Below are 16,378 nucleotides of genomic sequence, written 5' to 3' on the forward strand. Positions count from 1 at the left end.
GTCCTTCTTGTTGGAAGAACAACAAAAAGAGTGAACATCCGTTTTATTCTACATTTATTATGATGAAAACAAGGCCCTGTACAATCCAACTTTGCAGTGAGTACAATAATTATTTTACAATTTGTACACATTAGAACATGGTGCTAGTTCGGCTCCCCCCATTCAAAATGCAACCAAGAATGGAATAAAAAAAAAACAACAAATTTTTATTCCTCACTGAAACCTGCACCACAGGGATGTAGCCATTCGGAGAGCAGCCGCCATTTTGTGGTCACTCGTACAGGCCTGAGTCATATATCACGACGGACCAAAACATATATGGGGGTTCATATTTGTCTTATTCCCATTAAGGAGCCGGTTGATAAAGCATGGTGGTTTAGCGTCTGAAAAATAACGTATGTGACAATGGCATTTAACAGAATAGGAGGTGCAATTAATTACTTTCAGGCATTGAACAACCTCAAAAACAGATTTGCAAAATAAATTAAGCACTTGTCAAGTACTCGGTGAATTTGACCGCCATTGCCTCACAGCCAAGTTTGTGCCAGTAAACACTTTGACCCCTTTTCTCCACTTCAGATACTCAGAGAGGGTAAAAAAGTGTCTGTACAGCCGTCGTTGTGCCACAAAACACAAACATAACACAGACATCAACAATTAAAACAGGGGCGTGAATTCAACAGTTTTCTTTAGTCTCTGTGTAGCCGCAAGTCTGCCTAGTAACCACCGAGCACCAACATTCCTTCTTCAACCTTTTGGTCAAACAGGCTCTCAACAGTTCTCTCCAAAGGCCACAAGAAACTTATTTTTGTACAAAACTAGACCTCCCGGTCATTTCTGTTAGCAGAAGAAATCTAATATTGCAAGAAAACTTCCCCATCTTTTGCATGATTTTTTTTTTCCTAAAATTTTTTATGGAAGAAAAGTTAAACTTCCCAGTGTATCCCAGAATCAACGATGAGAGCACTTCCAAGTTCGTTCAAACGCATAGCAGTCCACAAAAACAAGGCTCGCTGTTTCTCCCGACTCTATGGTGCACTGAATTCACATGTTTTACGCTACATAGGTGTACACTTTGCGGTCCTCTGGTGTTCTTGCCAAGTATTCCCTCTCAATGAGTCCTTCAATACGCTTCTTGATGACTACAGGACTGGGGAGGAATCGCGCTCGCAACTGCTGTGTGACCTGGGGAGTAAAGACACAAAAACCAGTGAGTACAAGCTCTAATGTGATTTTTCCCTGTCACTTCAGGCTGACTCACCTCTGCTACTAGGACATTGTGCTGCATCTTCTTCCTAGACTTCATGATGCGAACAATAGCAGCTTCAATCTCATGCTTCCTGTCGTCGTCCACCTTCTGTCGGGTCTCTTTCCTCTCTGGGTCAGACTCCCCTTGTTTTGCAGCCACTAGGGGGCACAAATGGCAAATGTCAAGACTCAAGGCATGCATTGAAAATTTCCCTCAGCTTTGTGCTGGCTCCTAATGCATCATAAGCGACAAGTGACCCACAATCCATAGAGAGAAATAAATAAATAAATAAAAGATTACTGTGCTCATATCAGGACAGCTCTTATTTACTAAATGGATCGCCATACCCGTCTGGATTTTGACCCGGTGCAGTTTGGAGGTAAACTGGTCATTGACTGTAAACGCATGGCCATTCTCAATCTCCTTGGACTTGGGCTCCTTGGTGAGGACTCTCTGAGTGGGTTTCCCACAGGCAAGCGACTGCAGCGCCCGTACCAGCTCCCTCTCCGGAATATCTGTCTCCTGCTGGATCTCCTATAGGGTTTGGAGACCAAGAGATATACACAGAGTCAAGTCTACAATATATGCAAAGTACAGCACAAGCAGTAGAGACGTAGTAGGTTTTAGATTTGTGCGTTTTAGCCTGTAACCGAGAAAAACCGGGACAACAATTCCTGACCTCAAAGGTGGACTTCTCTCTGTTGTTGAAAAGCATGAGGATGGTCATCTGGAAGGTGGACACCTGCAGGATGTGCTTCCTGGTGTTGGAACCAGTTACTTGGGCTCCCCCAACTCCGACCTCTGACCCATCCTCCTGTTGACACAACATCTGCCATCACTTCAAAAACATCACACAACAGCTGTTCATTCTCTATCTAGAAAAAAAGAAAGCGTTTTCCTATTTTAAAACGAGTTAACACTGTGATTTTGCCTGAAGAAAGACGTGCACGCATCGTTCAAACACGATGGTCATACATCTACAGAACAAATGCGAGCTACGATAACAAGCAGAGTCAGAAATCATCTCGCAATGTGTCCAGCTCTCATTGATGCTATCATTGCTTTCAGTGAACACACACACACACACACAAATTTGGCAGATGGAGAAATGGAGGCGGAACAATGATATCCTGGATTACTTGGAATATATGGGCTGCGGTCGCATTGCCATGTATGTCAACTCACGTTAGTAACATAAATTGGTCCCCTTTGCCCAGCCACGTTGGAAACCACACTTTCCTATGCCTTTTATTTCATTTTCGACACACAGAAACACCACTTTGGCACTTGCAACAATTTTAACTATTGCCATGGCAACAACCCAACCTGGCAGCAAATTGATGACGCAATAATGCTGCATTTACAGCTCGAATTTCACTCTGTTGTAGTCAATGTATGTTCCATTATAGTGTGAACATAAAATCAATGAGCTACCCATTTCATGTCGTACAGTGCCACTTGCATTCATCTTATAAGACTGTAAAAATTGTACAGTGTAGAATAGGCATTAGATACACAGACCTGGGTTACATCAGACGACAACATGGACATGAGAGTGCCTCTGTGACGCGTGACATACAAATTAGTTCAATGTAATACATCAACTAAGTGACCGAGAGCAGAGCATGATAAAACTTGTTCCTTTCCACTACAACTCAGTTTGGGAGAACGAAAAGCCAAACCTTGAACATGGAGCGACTGTTTATTAAAAACAAAACAACAACAATGCACTGTAATTACCCCTCAATCGGTTTCACACAAGAAAACGGATATTGTGGAAAGATGAAAACATAGTCAGTCTTTTAGGTATTTAAAGTGGCACATACCTTTTTAATGGGCCCATAGAAGGTGGCGTTTAGATCTGCAGAACCCATGTGGTGCTGCAGTGTTAGCTGTCTGCCGCTGTGCTTCCCAAGATAAAACCTACATGCAGAATAAAGTCACACAGAGTAAATGTCAGAGAATAGTCAGTGTGGCTTTATGAATCTGCTTTATCAAACTCCACTGGTTGTGCATTCTGTCACAATCTGATCAAACCTTTCACCTCAGCTACTTTGGCCACCTTGTGTTGGATCATTTTAAAGTTAGCATGGATCCTGCTTCGATTTAGAACAGTACACTACTGCTTGAAACTGACAAGAAACCTCGAGGAACAAGATCTGGCTTCAATACATTAGGGATTTAAACAACAGTTAAACTACAACAAAATGCAGAAACCGGAGAGAATGTGTCATGTGCAACGTACTGACCTTCTGAAGACTTCAAAAGCATGTCGAGGTGAAGGGGGGATGTTACATTTGGGTGTTGCCGATTGTGTCGGCCAGTAACCTGTAGTCAGCACTCTCACCGTGAGATCGACGCCTCCGAGAGACACCTGACGTTAGAACAGAGGTGGACAATTCATTTTCCAAAGGGTGCCTCCCTGCACATGAGAAACTGGAATGGTTGTCACAGGCTGCTAAAGACAACAGCGTTTAAAATGAGTTTGTCTTCATATACAGCAGTAAATTGTATTGATAAAATGTTACAGGTGTACAGGATGTTACAAATGGGAGCTGAAAATTTTAAAATATAAGGAATCATATTTAAAAACATCGCTTTTACATCAACAGTAACAAAAACATTTGTGAACAAAATGTACATGCTTTTGCAGTACTTCAGTGACAAGTATACATTACTGGCTAAAAACAACATTTTGTGTACATGGTTAAAACATTTTTCCCCCATGGGTGCTAATATTATGAGCACCAAACACATTCTCATTTTAGCTGTTCCTGGTTGGGACACACAAGCTTTACCACAACCTGCATAGCATCCTCAGTCTTCCTCATCTCTCACACTCTGCATTTTTGTGTCTATATGCATGTAAAAGAGCAAATAAAAACTAAATTAAGTGTGTAGACAAAATTAAACATCCATGTGGTGTACAGTATGCCGACAATGAGTTTGGGTCGTTTAGCTTCTGCTCACCCCGGTGGTCTGCAGATGTTGTCTAAACTCATCCATGGTGGTGTTGGAAATGCTCATATCCCGGAACATACCTTCCAGTTTAGACGTGAACTGACAGCCACACTCAGTCTGAGAAAGGACCAAAAGGATTCCAATCAGAAATTACACAATACGGTATGCAATCCGTCAATTATTCTGTATATGCAGTTTGTCTTCAAAGTTGTAGTCTTTGTGTATTTTTATTATACAGGTAAAAATAGGCATGCTATTTAGTTTGAAAGATAAATCTTGTCATTGTATGTCATTGTTGGCTTGTGTCTCACACCTTAAGCTTCGAGATCATGTTCTTCTCCGAGTCATCTGAGACACTCTTGTTGGTGAGCAGCCTGCGGGCCAGATGTTGCTTGTAGTACCTCTCAAACACATCCTTCTCCTGCATGAAGCGGAACAGCACCATGGCCTTGTCCAGTATGGACTCCACCTCCTGCTCTGTCAGCTGAAGAAAAGAAAAGCAAAATGTATATGATGGTTCCTGTCGAAATGTCAGGAGGCAGTTATCCACAAACTCACCCCTTTGACTCCTTTCTTCAGTTTGTCATCAATAAAGAGTGAGAGGTACTCGGGCGAGCGTGAGTTGAGGTTGAGGAAGTACTCAAAGTCGCCAGCAATAGTTTGTTTGAAGAGACGGTCGTTATTGAAAGATTCCTGGAGAAAACGGTCAAAACGCAACTTCAGGTCCAGTAGACCCTGTGGGAAGAAGAGAAGAGTGAGGCAGATCAAATCAACCTTACAACACACCCTCAAAATCCCTAAATTCATTCAAACAAGGTCACGTAAAAACAGTGAAGTGGGAGTGGGACACCATATTTGGAGACTACAAACATAGGGACAGTCAGAGCAGTTAGATTCTGTTTGGAGTTCAAAAGGAATGTTGTGATCCTGGACTGGACTTGCATACAGCGGTGAGCTAGAACAAAACAAATTTCTTAAATGTTGGGTTGCCTTTTTATTTATTTATTTATTTTAATAACCACAAAATGGGAGGGGTGTTTTTTCTCTGGGTGTCTGACTCAAGGAATTCATTGAATGACTTGAAAATTCAGTATTTCAACACAATTATTACGACAACTTTAAGTGTGACAATCCTTATTACAGCACAATTAAAATGGTAACCCATTATTTTTAATTAAAAATCATGACATTTGTTTTTCACTTCTGATTGGCTGGGATAAATTATATTTTTATGAAAATGTAAGTTGGAGTGGTGGTGTCAGAGCACAGCCGTCTGCTGGGCGTGTACCTGGATGTAATCCACAGGGTTCTTCCCTTCTCCCTCCTCTGAAACGAGAGCTTTGCCTTGCTCCCGAAGGTATGAGCTCATACACTCGCACATCGTCTTCAGTCCGTTAGGAACCCGACTGAACAGCTTGTACATACAGGCTAGATCTGTGGATTGACAGGCATAGGTCACAATCCGTAGTTGCTAACAAACAGGATGCATTGCCTTTATCATCATTGCCTTCATGTTATTTGTGAAAATTCTGAACATACCGTAGGTCAAACAAATGCTTTGTTCTACAATCTGTCAGATTGTAGGGTTGTAAGTACCATATTTTCACGACCATAAGGCGCACTTAAAAGTCTTAAATTTTCTCCAAAATGGACGGGGGCGCCTTATAATGCGGCGCGCCTTATGTGTGCACCGAGTTCCAAAATCTGTAAATGTTGTTGTGTGACTTTAATGAGCGCTCTGCTTGACTGACTGGGAGCATTTCCTGCCGACACGCTGCTTATATAGAGGAAGGCAGACGTAACTGAGGACGGCATGCGGATGTGAAGGGGGAAGGGTGCGCGTGACAGAGGACGATAAAGACACGCCCCCAGTAGGTATATAGTTCCGGTATGTGCATCGGTTTGGCTGAGGACCCCCGAAAAATGGCACCAACGAAGAGACGCTTACGAAGCACAGTTTAAACTGCAAGCCATCAGTTACGCGGAGGAACATGGGAATCGAGCAGCCGCGAGAGAATTCAAGATCAATCAATCCATGGTTTGCAAGTGGGAGGAAGCAGGAAAACGCCGGCATCATTGCTGAACAGCCCCCCGGCAACGAGACTGACTCCGACAATAATGAGAGGGAACCCGGCATGTTTGATGGAGAACTTGCCCAGCTGTTCATTTCGGATAAAGGAGGAGGACTTTGATGGATTTGTGGATGAGGATTGATAAAAAAATAACATGAGCACATTGTTAAATACTTCAATAAAGTACAACGGAACTCACTGTTTACATTGTTAAATACTTCAATAAAGTACAACCAAACTCAGTTTTGCTCCCGCTGCCTTTGTAAAAAACATACGCTAGTATGCATGCTAGCATATGTTTTAGCGTGCATGCATGCTACCGTATGTTTTAAGCTAGCGTATGTTTATTTATGTGTTAAATACAGAAATAGACCCTGTAACTGAGACTGCACCTTTTAATGCGGTGCGCCTTATGGTCGCGAATATACGGTAATCGTTTCACACTAGCAGACTGACTCACTACCAACTGCAGTTTGTTTTGTTAGTTTTTTTTACAGCCGTGGAAAGATCCTAATGATAGCATTTAAACATTTGAGACAGTTGACTGACAAATCAAGTTTTCTGTTACACATAGACTGCAAGCATGTCATAGGACATCAGCATGACTTCTTTTCACCATGTGAAGGGGGATCACTTGCCCATGAAGTTTCCTTTAAAGCAGACATACTATGGAAATTGACTTTTTAACATTTGTATACAAATAGTTGGGTCTAGTGTGAAATAATCAAGTAAATCTTTTGTCATCGGCGTATTTCTTAAAATATGTCTCTGAGCGTGCAGTTCTGCACTTCTGCCCCAGTGTTACGAAACAGTGGCCTAATTACCATAATAAACATACCCACACAAAGTTTCTCAGCCAACTACTTGGCAGAGAGACTGGCCAAAAATTCCACCTTGATGTTGCAGGCAAAGCACTATTTTGGCGAAGGCAGAATGTAAGCACAACTGCTGTGTTAGCACTGCATTAGCTAACAGTTTTGCCATAATTAGCTTCTCATATAAATGTTCAGCTAAATAGCTGATATGGGGGGGGTATTTATATTGGGTGATATGATGCCCCACACCGCTAAACTAATTGACAAGTGTATTTCCAAGGTTTGGGGATGAAATGCTAAATTTATGAGTGACAATGCAATGGGATGTCTGTGGGTGCTTGCTTTAAGTGGGTATATGGTGGATTATGGTTAAATTAACCAGTGGTATGTTCACGCAATGTAAACTGAGGTGTCTTTAGTTTTGATCAATTCACAGATTAGCGTTAAATAACAGCGTTAGCTTCTGAAATGTGGCACTTACTTGATTGCTCTGTGAAGAAGTGTGTGGGCGGCGGGTGTTTTATGTTTGGTGATGGGTCCATGCATCACATACACAGATTATACTGTTGCCTCCGCAAGATAAAATGCTTTGTCTTTAAGCTAAGAGCACTCGCTTGTTTCCCACACTTTGGGCTCTGCTTGTGCTAGTAGAAGCAAGCAGCCGGACGCCGCAGACACTTGACGCTGAGCGAGGCTGAAGAGGAGGCAGGCAAATGGCAGGGAAATCCAAGCCATTGGTAGTCAATGTAATGAAAGCCAGACTCGCCATTGGCCAGGCAGTATGTGGGGTGGGATGAGGGCTGGTGCACGCCACAAGACAGATCCACCCCTAAAATGAGCCAACTTCACCATTGCAAGAAATATGTTTTAAAAGGTTGTCTATAATTTTTGATGGATGGGGTATTTTGACTAAAGCCGTCACTGATGTTATTTGGACACGAACAAACTGTTTTATATTGTGAAAAAAAGCACAATACGTCTCATTTAGTGTTCCCTCTTATTTGCTAATGTACTATAACTTGCAACATTTTCCGTTTATTATTGTCGTCGAGAAAGGCCAACTTTACTCCATTTTGTGCATGCGGTTGAGCTCTCCTTCCTTTTTTAATTATTGCAAACAATAAGAGAAGACAGCAATGTCACATGGTTTGTTGTGCCATAATAGCACCTGGAACTTTTTTATACCGTACAGAAAAGAAACCAAATAGGGATGGAAACAAGTTCACTTACCGTCTGTTTTGCCATTCTTGAGCATGTGGACCAGACCAGAATTTTCCATCTCCACAATTGTCTTCATGTGCTTGGATATGAGCTCCCTCTCCACTACCTTGACAATGGGCTCCTCTGTGGATTTATCCAGGCAGTGCATCACCCGCTCAATCTCCTCATTAATCCTGGCTTCCACCTTCTTTATGTACACACTTGCACTGTTTTCTGCAAGGAACTTCTGGCTCTCCATCTAAGATGAACATGAAATACAACATTAATTTTCTTTGTGTTTGGTCCTTGGTGGTTTTAGACTCTAGTGTAAGGTTGTTTTTTTTTTTTTTTAACCAAATCTTTTATAATTGCCTATATACTTTAAATTAGAGCCTGACCAAAATGGGATTTTTTTTGGGGCTGTTGCTTTTTGGGGGCTTAAAGTCGATATCCAATATTGCTATATATACACAGGATATAGAATGTACATGAAAATTCTTATAATACACAAAATATGATTCAAGACAAAGAAGCAAACACTACTAATTCACATATATTCAAATATTCGCATATTTATAAGCTATTGAAAAGTTCCATCTGCAGCAACTGGGTATATTTTTTTTTTTGGGGGGGGGGGGATTTCTGCCGTGTTGGATCAAGGAAATACCCACAGCTGATCCCCGTGATAGATCTGAAATTAATCACAGTCACAATCACTAATTCCGACCATTTAATCACCCAGGCCTTGGTACCACCACAGGAAAAAAATGCAAACAGTGAGAGAATAGGGAAGGGCAAACAGGGGTGGGGATAAACTGTAGAAACTATTTGACAGACCTGGAAAAACTCTGCAGACATTTCCAAGAAAGGTGCTTCAAAGTCCTCTTCATAAACTGATCTGCCTTCAAGACCGAGGATCATCAACATTTGGCAGGCATTTCTGATGGCACCCCTGATAGAGATGAGAAGACCAAACATTAAATCCATTGTCACTTGGTTCAAATAAGTCCGGTTTACTGAAACATAAGGGCAATAAATACACAAAATGAATATGGACTATTAAGTTAGTGTTTGATCTAGTACCTGTCCACAACCTCCCCCTTCCGTTCACGTGCGATCATGTCTAGTAGGGTTTGTCGGAGGTGGTCTCTGATACAGCCATAGCGGACAACCTGATCCCTAAATATGATGAGACCCAAGTTGTAGACATTCTCCACGTTATTCTGCTGCACATAAACTCGGTCCTGTGGAAGATGAAAAAAAGAGAAGAGTGTTTTTTTTGTTAAAAGTCTGTGGCAGGCAGTCTCAAGGTGCTAAATGAGGCTCAGAGAAAACATCGGCTGACCATGTACATCAGGATGTCCCGGATCATCACCATTGCAGTTTGATGGTCATTCCAAGCCTGGTTTAGGGTTTGGAGGAAGTTATTGTTCAGGGAGTTGAGGACGTCTTCTCGTACCTTTGGGGGGGGGGAAGAGGGAGAAATAATATAAGTGGATATATTTTGGCACACTATGGAGTGGTGCTGAACTCAACTGAACAGAAAAAATGCACTACTACATTCACATTGTCATCTCTTTCCTATCTTTCTTGATAGAAATGACATTTTGCTCTATCTTACAATTCTTTGAGCAGACATTCAGCGGTGTGATAGTAGTCCCTGCAGTGTGACTCAGCAGAAAAGGAAAAAAAGCAAACGTCAGAGTAGATTGTAAGGGCACGCTGACCTCCCTTTTTTCTCTCCTACTGGAGAGTTGATGTATAATCACAGGTGCTCCTTCAGTTTCATGAGATCAAACTACACAAACCATTTTCACATCCACATATAGACAAGATGTCCTGCTGACAAATCTGACTAGGCAATCAAAAGTAAAAAGCTACACTCACCTGCAACAACATGAGCTGTAATTAGAACCAATACAAGAGCCGTACGGCCCTCACTAAGATAATCATTATTATAAACAACATCTTTACTCATAGTTGCAGTAGCGGCGTACTGCACTGCATCATACGCAAGAGCTCTTTCCAATGCTGACCCACTTGTGTACCAGTGTCCAAGTAATTTTGTCTAGCATTACCCAGTATTTCAGGGATGAGCGAGTGGTTCAATGACTCAGGATGATGACATTACTACTTTTATTTGGCTAACTTTCCATTCCTGTGTGCTTAATGTGACTCTGAGCCAACTTTTATTGACCAACTTTCTATGAACAAAATACTTTGATTTATGTCCAAACTACTTGCACAAGTCTGGTTTATCCTTGGGTGCAATTTGTATTCATTTTTTATTTTGGCTCCGTCTGTGACTTCTCTCCAGCATTGTCCCGCCCACATCACCACCTGATTGGTTACATCAGTTCTGTCAGGAGGAATGGTCTGAAATTCCTTCCAGCTATTGTGAGAAGCTAGTGGAAGGATATCCAAAACGTTTGACCCAAGTCATCCAGTTTAAAGGCAATGGTACCAAATACTAATGAAATGTATGTTAACTTACAGCCATCATTTTTTTTCTGAATGTGACCCATGGAGAAAAAAGTTTGTAGACCCCTGATCAAGCTCTTTTGTGACTATAGTTTTGTGCTTTCAAGTCAATGTGTTTGAGCGGTTTGAGCACAAGGAGAACTGAGTGAAGATGAAGACTGCTACTACATAACGCGGCATCAGGTGGAAACCTTGAAGCTCCAAAGCTATCACCTTTCAGGAAACGAAAAAAAAGAAAAAACAGCATGTTTGCTGAGTCATTAGCATTGCATCGTCAAAGAGAGCAAGCCATTTTCAGTCATTGGTCATTCATTTGTAAAAATAACATACCCACGTGGGGAGTGACCAATAGTATCGATTTGTGAAAAAATATGAAATTGACCAAATTTAGACGAGGTTTTTTCCCAACACCAGCGATATGATTGTCACCTGTGATCGAACAATAAGTGTTTTACAGCGGGACATGTTATGTTTTAAAATTTTACATTGCACTAGGTATTATCAACTTTCATAGTGGCTTCCCTGTAAATTGGCGTAAACATAGAGCTGGGATTTATTCCATTGTCCCTTTAAAACAGAACTCATTGAAGCTAGATATTGTTGCGGTTCGGCACATTGAAATCAGCACATTTATTAATCATCTACAAGTGCGATGCAAAAGTTGACAATTCTTTAGCAGCTACAGTCACGACCATTTGTAAATGATGTGTGTGTGTGTGTTGATCTTACTTTGTTGATCAGATGTTCGGTGACAACCTCCCGCAGGCCAGTGTAAAGCTTCTCTCCATGTTTGTGGAGCACCATGGTATAGGCGTTCCTGTAAAGCTCCTCAAAGCTCAGGCCACTGTTGTTCTTCCTCTGAATCTCCTGAATGGCATTCTTCAAGAGGTCCCATATATTGTTCACATACTTCTCATCCATCGTCATCTGAAAGGTAAGAAAGACATCAATGTTTTATTATTTTCAAGCCGACATTTAGATGTGGCTAGGGAATTTTTACATTTATTAATAATCTGATTCTCCTAACTTCTAGTCACACTCACATTGACACCTAAGGACAATTTAGAGAGTTCAATTAACCAAACAGCCATGGTTAGGGAATTTTTACATTTATTAAGAATATGATTCACCTAACTTCATTCTAATTGTTTCTTTTGCGTGTGGACATAATACTCCTTTTTGTACACAACAAATACGCTAACTTCCAAAAGACATTTTGCTGCAAGAAATTCTGGGAATAAGAGCTTACTCACTTTACACTGTCATATTGTGACTCATCTTCATTGAACTGAACAGTAGATTATTTCTACTAGTAAACAGACAGTGTTTTAAAAAAAAAAAAAAAAAAAAAAAAGGTTTTTAAGAGTGTTACGTTAAAGTGCCGGTAGTCGCCAAAAAAAGAAATTATGATTAATCATGTGGAAGTCACAAAAATTATAAAAGCAAGAAGAGGACATTGGAAATATTTAAAGTTCCCCGTCCATCAAACCTTTTTCAATTATTTCTTATAATCTTTGATGTCATTTTATCAGGTTTGCAAGATCATTTAGGTTGAAAATGCCCAGAAAGTCCTTCTTCAAGCTGATCTATTTGGTCCTTTTACGCTTGGCAGTTTAGACGGCTGGATTGCTCATTAATATGTGACATGTAAATAAGCTTTGCTCTGATTGGATCGCTCATTTTCTCAATGTAAATATGGAAAACATGGTCAAGCATTCATAGCGACCTCACGTTCAATTCATTCGTGTGTGTGTGTGTGTGGGGGGGGGGGGGCAGGTCTTATTTTCATCCTGAAGCAGAATTCAACAAGCGTTGGATTGTTCGTCCGATACTAGGATATTTTGCAAGTGAGTTACAAGGAAATATTGAAAGCTGGTCCCATGCAATCCATTTAATGTAACTGGCTCGCGGCGTTCATCTGTCGTGGACATTTTGGCGACAGTGACCTCAGTTACATACAATATTATAATTATAGTTAAGTGTCATTGTAAAACACAACACGTATGCTTTTAGATACTGCATTTACATGGCTTGTGTTGGCTACCCAGCAAGCTGGCTCGCATGCTCCAAACCTGGAAAGGCACTTCCAGCAGTGTGAGGTTATATTACAAAGCCATGCTCCACAAAATGGGCCTGAATACAGCAGAATTCTGGTTTCAAAATGCTTAGGAATTTCTCCCAAAATAAATGGAATCCATTTACTCGGCAGGTGACACAAAGTTTAAGCTTTACACAAGACGCAGCCGCGTTGCCAATCAGCAATTTATCTTGAGATGAGTGGCCGTGTCGCAACCATGAAGTGGATGGGTACTTTAAGAATGAGTAAAATTTTTACATCACAAATACACGGTAATCTAATCCAGTCACTTTGTAAGCATTTGTTTGTCGTCTATTGCATTCAGTCGACAAACAGTTTAGATGTCAAACTTAAACCAGTTTACAGACTCCTTTTGACCGTGTTATGCATGAAACAGTAGAAATGTTTTTATTTTGATGGAAGGGGACCTTTAAATGAGAAAAATGATTGTTGCGAGTAGCAAGGTGACAAGTGGCTTCCATTTTTGTGGAATAATTTAATAAACATGGTATGAGCACTTCAGAAACACCTCTAATATTTTCCATAACAAATAAAAAAAAACAAATTACTAAAGTACATTACCCACTTACTGTCCACACTGCTCTTCTCACTAAATCTTTTCCATTTGGGCTATTTAAATCGAGTTTTTAGGACAAGCGACACCATTTTAAACGTCAGAGGAATTGTGACCCGTCGGCTATGAGAACCCCTTGGAATTTTGGCACGTACGAACTTATTGGTGGATATTTTTAACTGAAACTTGTCAGCCGATCAGAAGGGATTACCTGGGTTGCAGATGAAAAGAAAGGGTTGACGAGATATGTTGAGAAACAAATTATACGGTTTTACTCTAATTTGTTTTTTAAACCAATGTTTTATACCAGATTTCCTATAGGCGATATCACAAAAAAAGTTTCCCAAAATGGCAATTTTTTTCCAATACAAAAAAAACTACATTTATCCGGAGCCCATCATCCGATTTTCAAAATTCTTAGTGTGTTTTACTGAGGGTGAAGTGGACAGTCCAACCAAACTTCGCATTTTGACAGACTTTCATTTTTTGGAAACCTTGTCACGATACATCTCTACATCATACATTGGAAATTTACGAAACATTTGAATGATTTATCCAATCGTAATATGCACTTTTCTTTTGGGTTGGGGGGAGGGGGGTGCTGAGAGAGAACACATTCACATCTTCAGTGCGTTTCTTGCCAGTTGACATGACACAAACAAATGAATGCCATTGGGCCTTATCAACAGGTTCACCCTGATCAACTGCAGTCTGTCACAGTGAGGCCACCTCACGGAGTTCAAGCAATCATTAGAACACCAACAGCAGCTAGAACTACATTTGGAGGATATACAAGTTCACACGTCCAGTTCCACGAATGAATTTCTATTTTATGCTAAATGAGGTCAGCTGAATACGATGTCCTCCGATGACTTGCAGACAAAGGGAGTGTCAAGTGGACGGATAGAATTAATTCCTCCAACAGCACTACAATTCTAAAATATCGATCCAATGAGTAAGGATCTTGCATCCATGACTGCATTTACAAGCCCAGAACTATGCTAACTGCCCGAATAATTGTTAGCATCGATCTCATTGTTGACGTTAGTTTGTTCTTGTATGTCTGCGGTGTGTAACTTGACATTATAGCGCACAGATGTCAGTTATCATTAACGTGCAAACTAAGTTACATTGGCGTTGGGCGTTTTATTTTCAAAGCCAAAAAGAGGTAAAACAACAAGTGTCATGCGTCGAGCTAGCGAAACGTTAGCGTCAACGACCCATCCGAGCACCGAGCTAACAATAAGGGGGCTTTTGAAGCTATTGACAAAATAACAATAACATGAAACCATTGACTAAACGTTCCAATGTGCGTGTAACAATACACGCATGTCAACCAAAACAACCTACAATATGTGGTGGGGTAAGACGACATTAGACGGCGCAACTGTTTACTGCTAGTCATACATATATACATATACATATATATATATACATATACATATATATATATATATATATTATATATTATATATATATACATATATATATATATATTATATATATACATATATATATATATTATATATATATATAGCTCAGCTGGCAGCTGGTTAGCTTCTCAGCGACTCGGAAGGCAGCAGCCTCAGACCACGGTGATCGAGTCAGCGCCTGGCGGGCAGGCAGGGCATCGTCTCCGGCATACACTTACAGGAAAGGCCCGTATCCTCATTTTGGTGTCCTTCTTGGTACCGCCTTTGCTGAGATTGGACATGGTTGCCTCGTCCGTGGGCTCTGTATTCACATTAAAAAGTTGTCCAGGGAGGGACGGGGCGACTACTGGTTACTGGAGCAGCCGACTAGCTTTCACTCGACCTCGTTGCTCCGCGTCCAGGCCGGCGCAGTAAGTTTATTGTTGACAGCAGAATTCACTAGTAGGACTTGGCTCAGCAATGGCGGACGAGCTACAAGTCTCATTGCGCAGAGCTCACGCGCCCCAACTCACGCGAGACTTGGAGAAAACGGAAATTTGCACCTGAACAACGTTATCTATTAGATTTCCGTTACATTCAAATACTGTTGAAGTCCGTTGGCACAAGTAACGTCTGCAGCCGTATCGAATAATTGTGATAACTGTATTTACACTCTCACATTATACTATCAAACCAGCAAGCTTTGATGGGAACTGAAGTAATGAATTACAAATACGTAGTTACTGTACCTAGGTAGATTTTTCCGGTATCTGTACTTTACTACTGCAATTTATTTGTATTTATGACGACCTTTACTTCTACTTTTACTGCCATCTGTTTTCAATTGAAAATAGCTAGTCCTAGCTGTACTTTATACCTCTTGTCAAAATAAGCTTGCTACTTTTTCCAAGCTCGCAAATGACGATATGATATTAAAAAAATACGTAAATAGAGACACGTAGCGTCAACTGCGGTTGAAATCTTGATTTAAAATTTTTTTTAACCTTTATTTATCCAGGTAAATCAGTTGAGAACAGATTCTCATTTGCAATGCTGACCTGGCTGCAGACAGCAGAGTAAAACAAAGCTAATTAAAAGCAAATGCAAATACATATATAACAAACTGTACAATGTGATATAGATTACTTTGGAAATGTAGTTGCGATTACAAGTTCCCCTGATGAAAAAGTAGTAGGGTAACCATTTCAATTACTTTCTAAGTAATCTAATTAATTACATCTTGATCACTTTTCTTAATTTTGAATGAATGCATGACTAAACTGCACACGTTAATTTTTATATGCCACAGTTGTTTAGTGTGCTTCTGAAAAAACTACCCCAATAATTATTTATTACTACTTTTTTCATCATCATCAGTCATCTTGTCAGGTGCACCTTCTAATGAAAACTTCATTGTCTAGGCCACTTTTGTCTATTGCCAGTGGCTCTGATGGGCAATGTTATTTCATCAGCTTTGTCAGATGATTGACTTGCATTTTGACCTTTTTTTTAATCGCGATGTCTTACTAACAGGCTA

The 16,378-nt window shown here is 40.6% G+C and overlaps 1 protein-coding gene across 1 annotated transcript; it reads right to left on the bottom strand.

Moving 5' to 3' along the window:
• Nucleotides 1–37: 37 nt before the first annotated feature.
• On the bottom strand, nucleotides 38–15,353 carry cul3b (cullin 3b). The gene is made up of 16 exons (XM_061781025.1): nucleotides 15,081–15,353; nucleotides 11,508–11,705; nucleotides 9,643–9,756; nucleotides 9,381–9,541; nucleotides 9,135–9,249; nucleotides 8,328–8,556; nucleotides 5,499–5,644; nucleotides 4,769–4,945; nucleotides 4,524–4,694; nucleotides 4,220–4,327; nucleotides 3,499–3,623; nucleotides 3,076–3,172; nucleotides 1,929–2,063; nucleotides 1,597–1,783; nucleotides 1,262–1,407; nucleotides 38–1,185 (listed from the first exon to the last, which is right to left on the bottom strand). Exons 1-16 carry the CDS (start codon nucleotides 15,141–15,143, stop codon nucleotides 1,054–1,056), a joined length of 2,304 nt encoding a protein of 767 aa, XP_061637009.1. The 5' UTR covers nucleotides 15,144–15,353; the 3' UTR covers nucleotides 38–1,053.
• Nucleotides 15,354–16,378: the final 1,025 nt, after the last annotated feature.

Source organism: Phyllopteryx taeniolatus, chromosome 8 (assembly GCF_024500385.1).
Source record: "Phyllopteryx taeniolatus isolate TA_2022b chromosome 8, UOR_Ptae_1.2, whole genome shotgun sequence".
Classification (NCBI taxonomy): Eukaryota; Metazoa; Chordata; class Actinopteri; order Syngnathiformes; family Syngnathidae; genus Phyllopteryx; species Phyllopteryx taeniolatus.

What these genes read in the sequence shown, in the direction of transcription:
- cul3b (XM_061781025.1), bottom strand. Translation starts at nt 15,143, where the DNA reads ATGTCCAATCTCAGCAAAGGCGGTACCAAGAAGGACACCAAAATGAGG. An exon ending in TGTCTGCAGAGTTTTTCCAG is followed by an intron (nt 8,557 to 9,134) that starts GTCTGTCAAATA and finishes TGTTCATCTTAG; the next exon opens with ATGGAGAGCCAGAAGTTCCT. An exon ending in ACAATGTCCTAGTAGCAGAG is followed by an intron (nt 1,186 to 1,261) that starts GTGAGTCAGCCT and finishes TTTACTCCCCAG; the next exon opens with GTCACACAGCAGTTGCGAGC.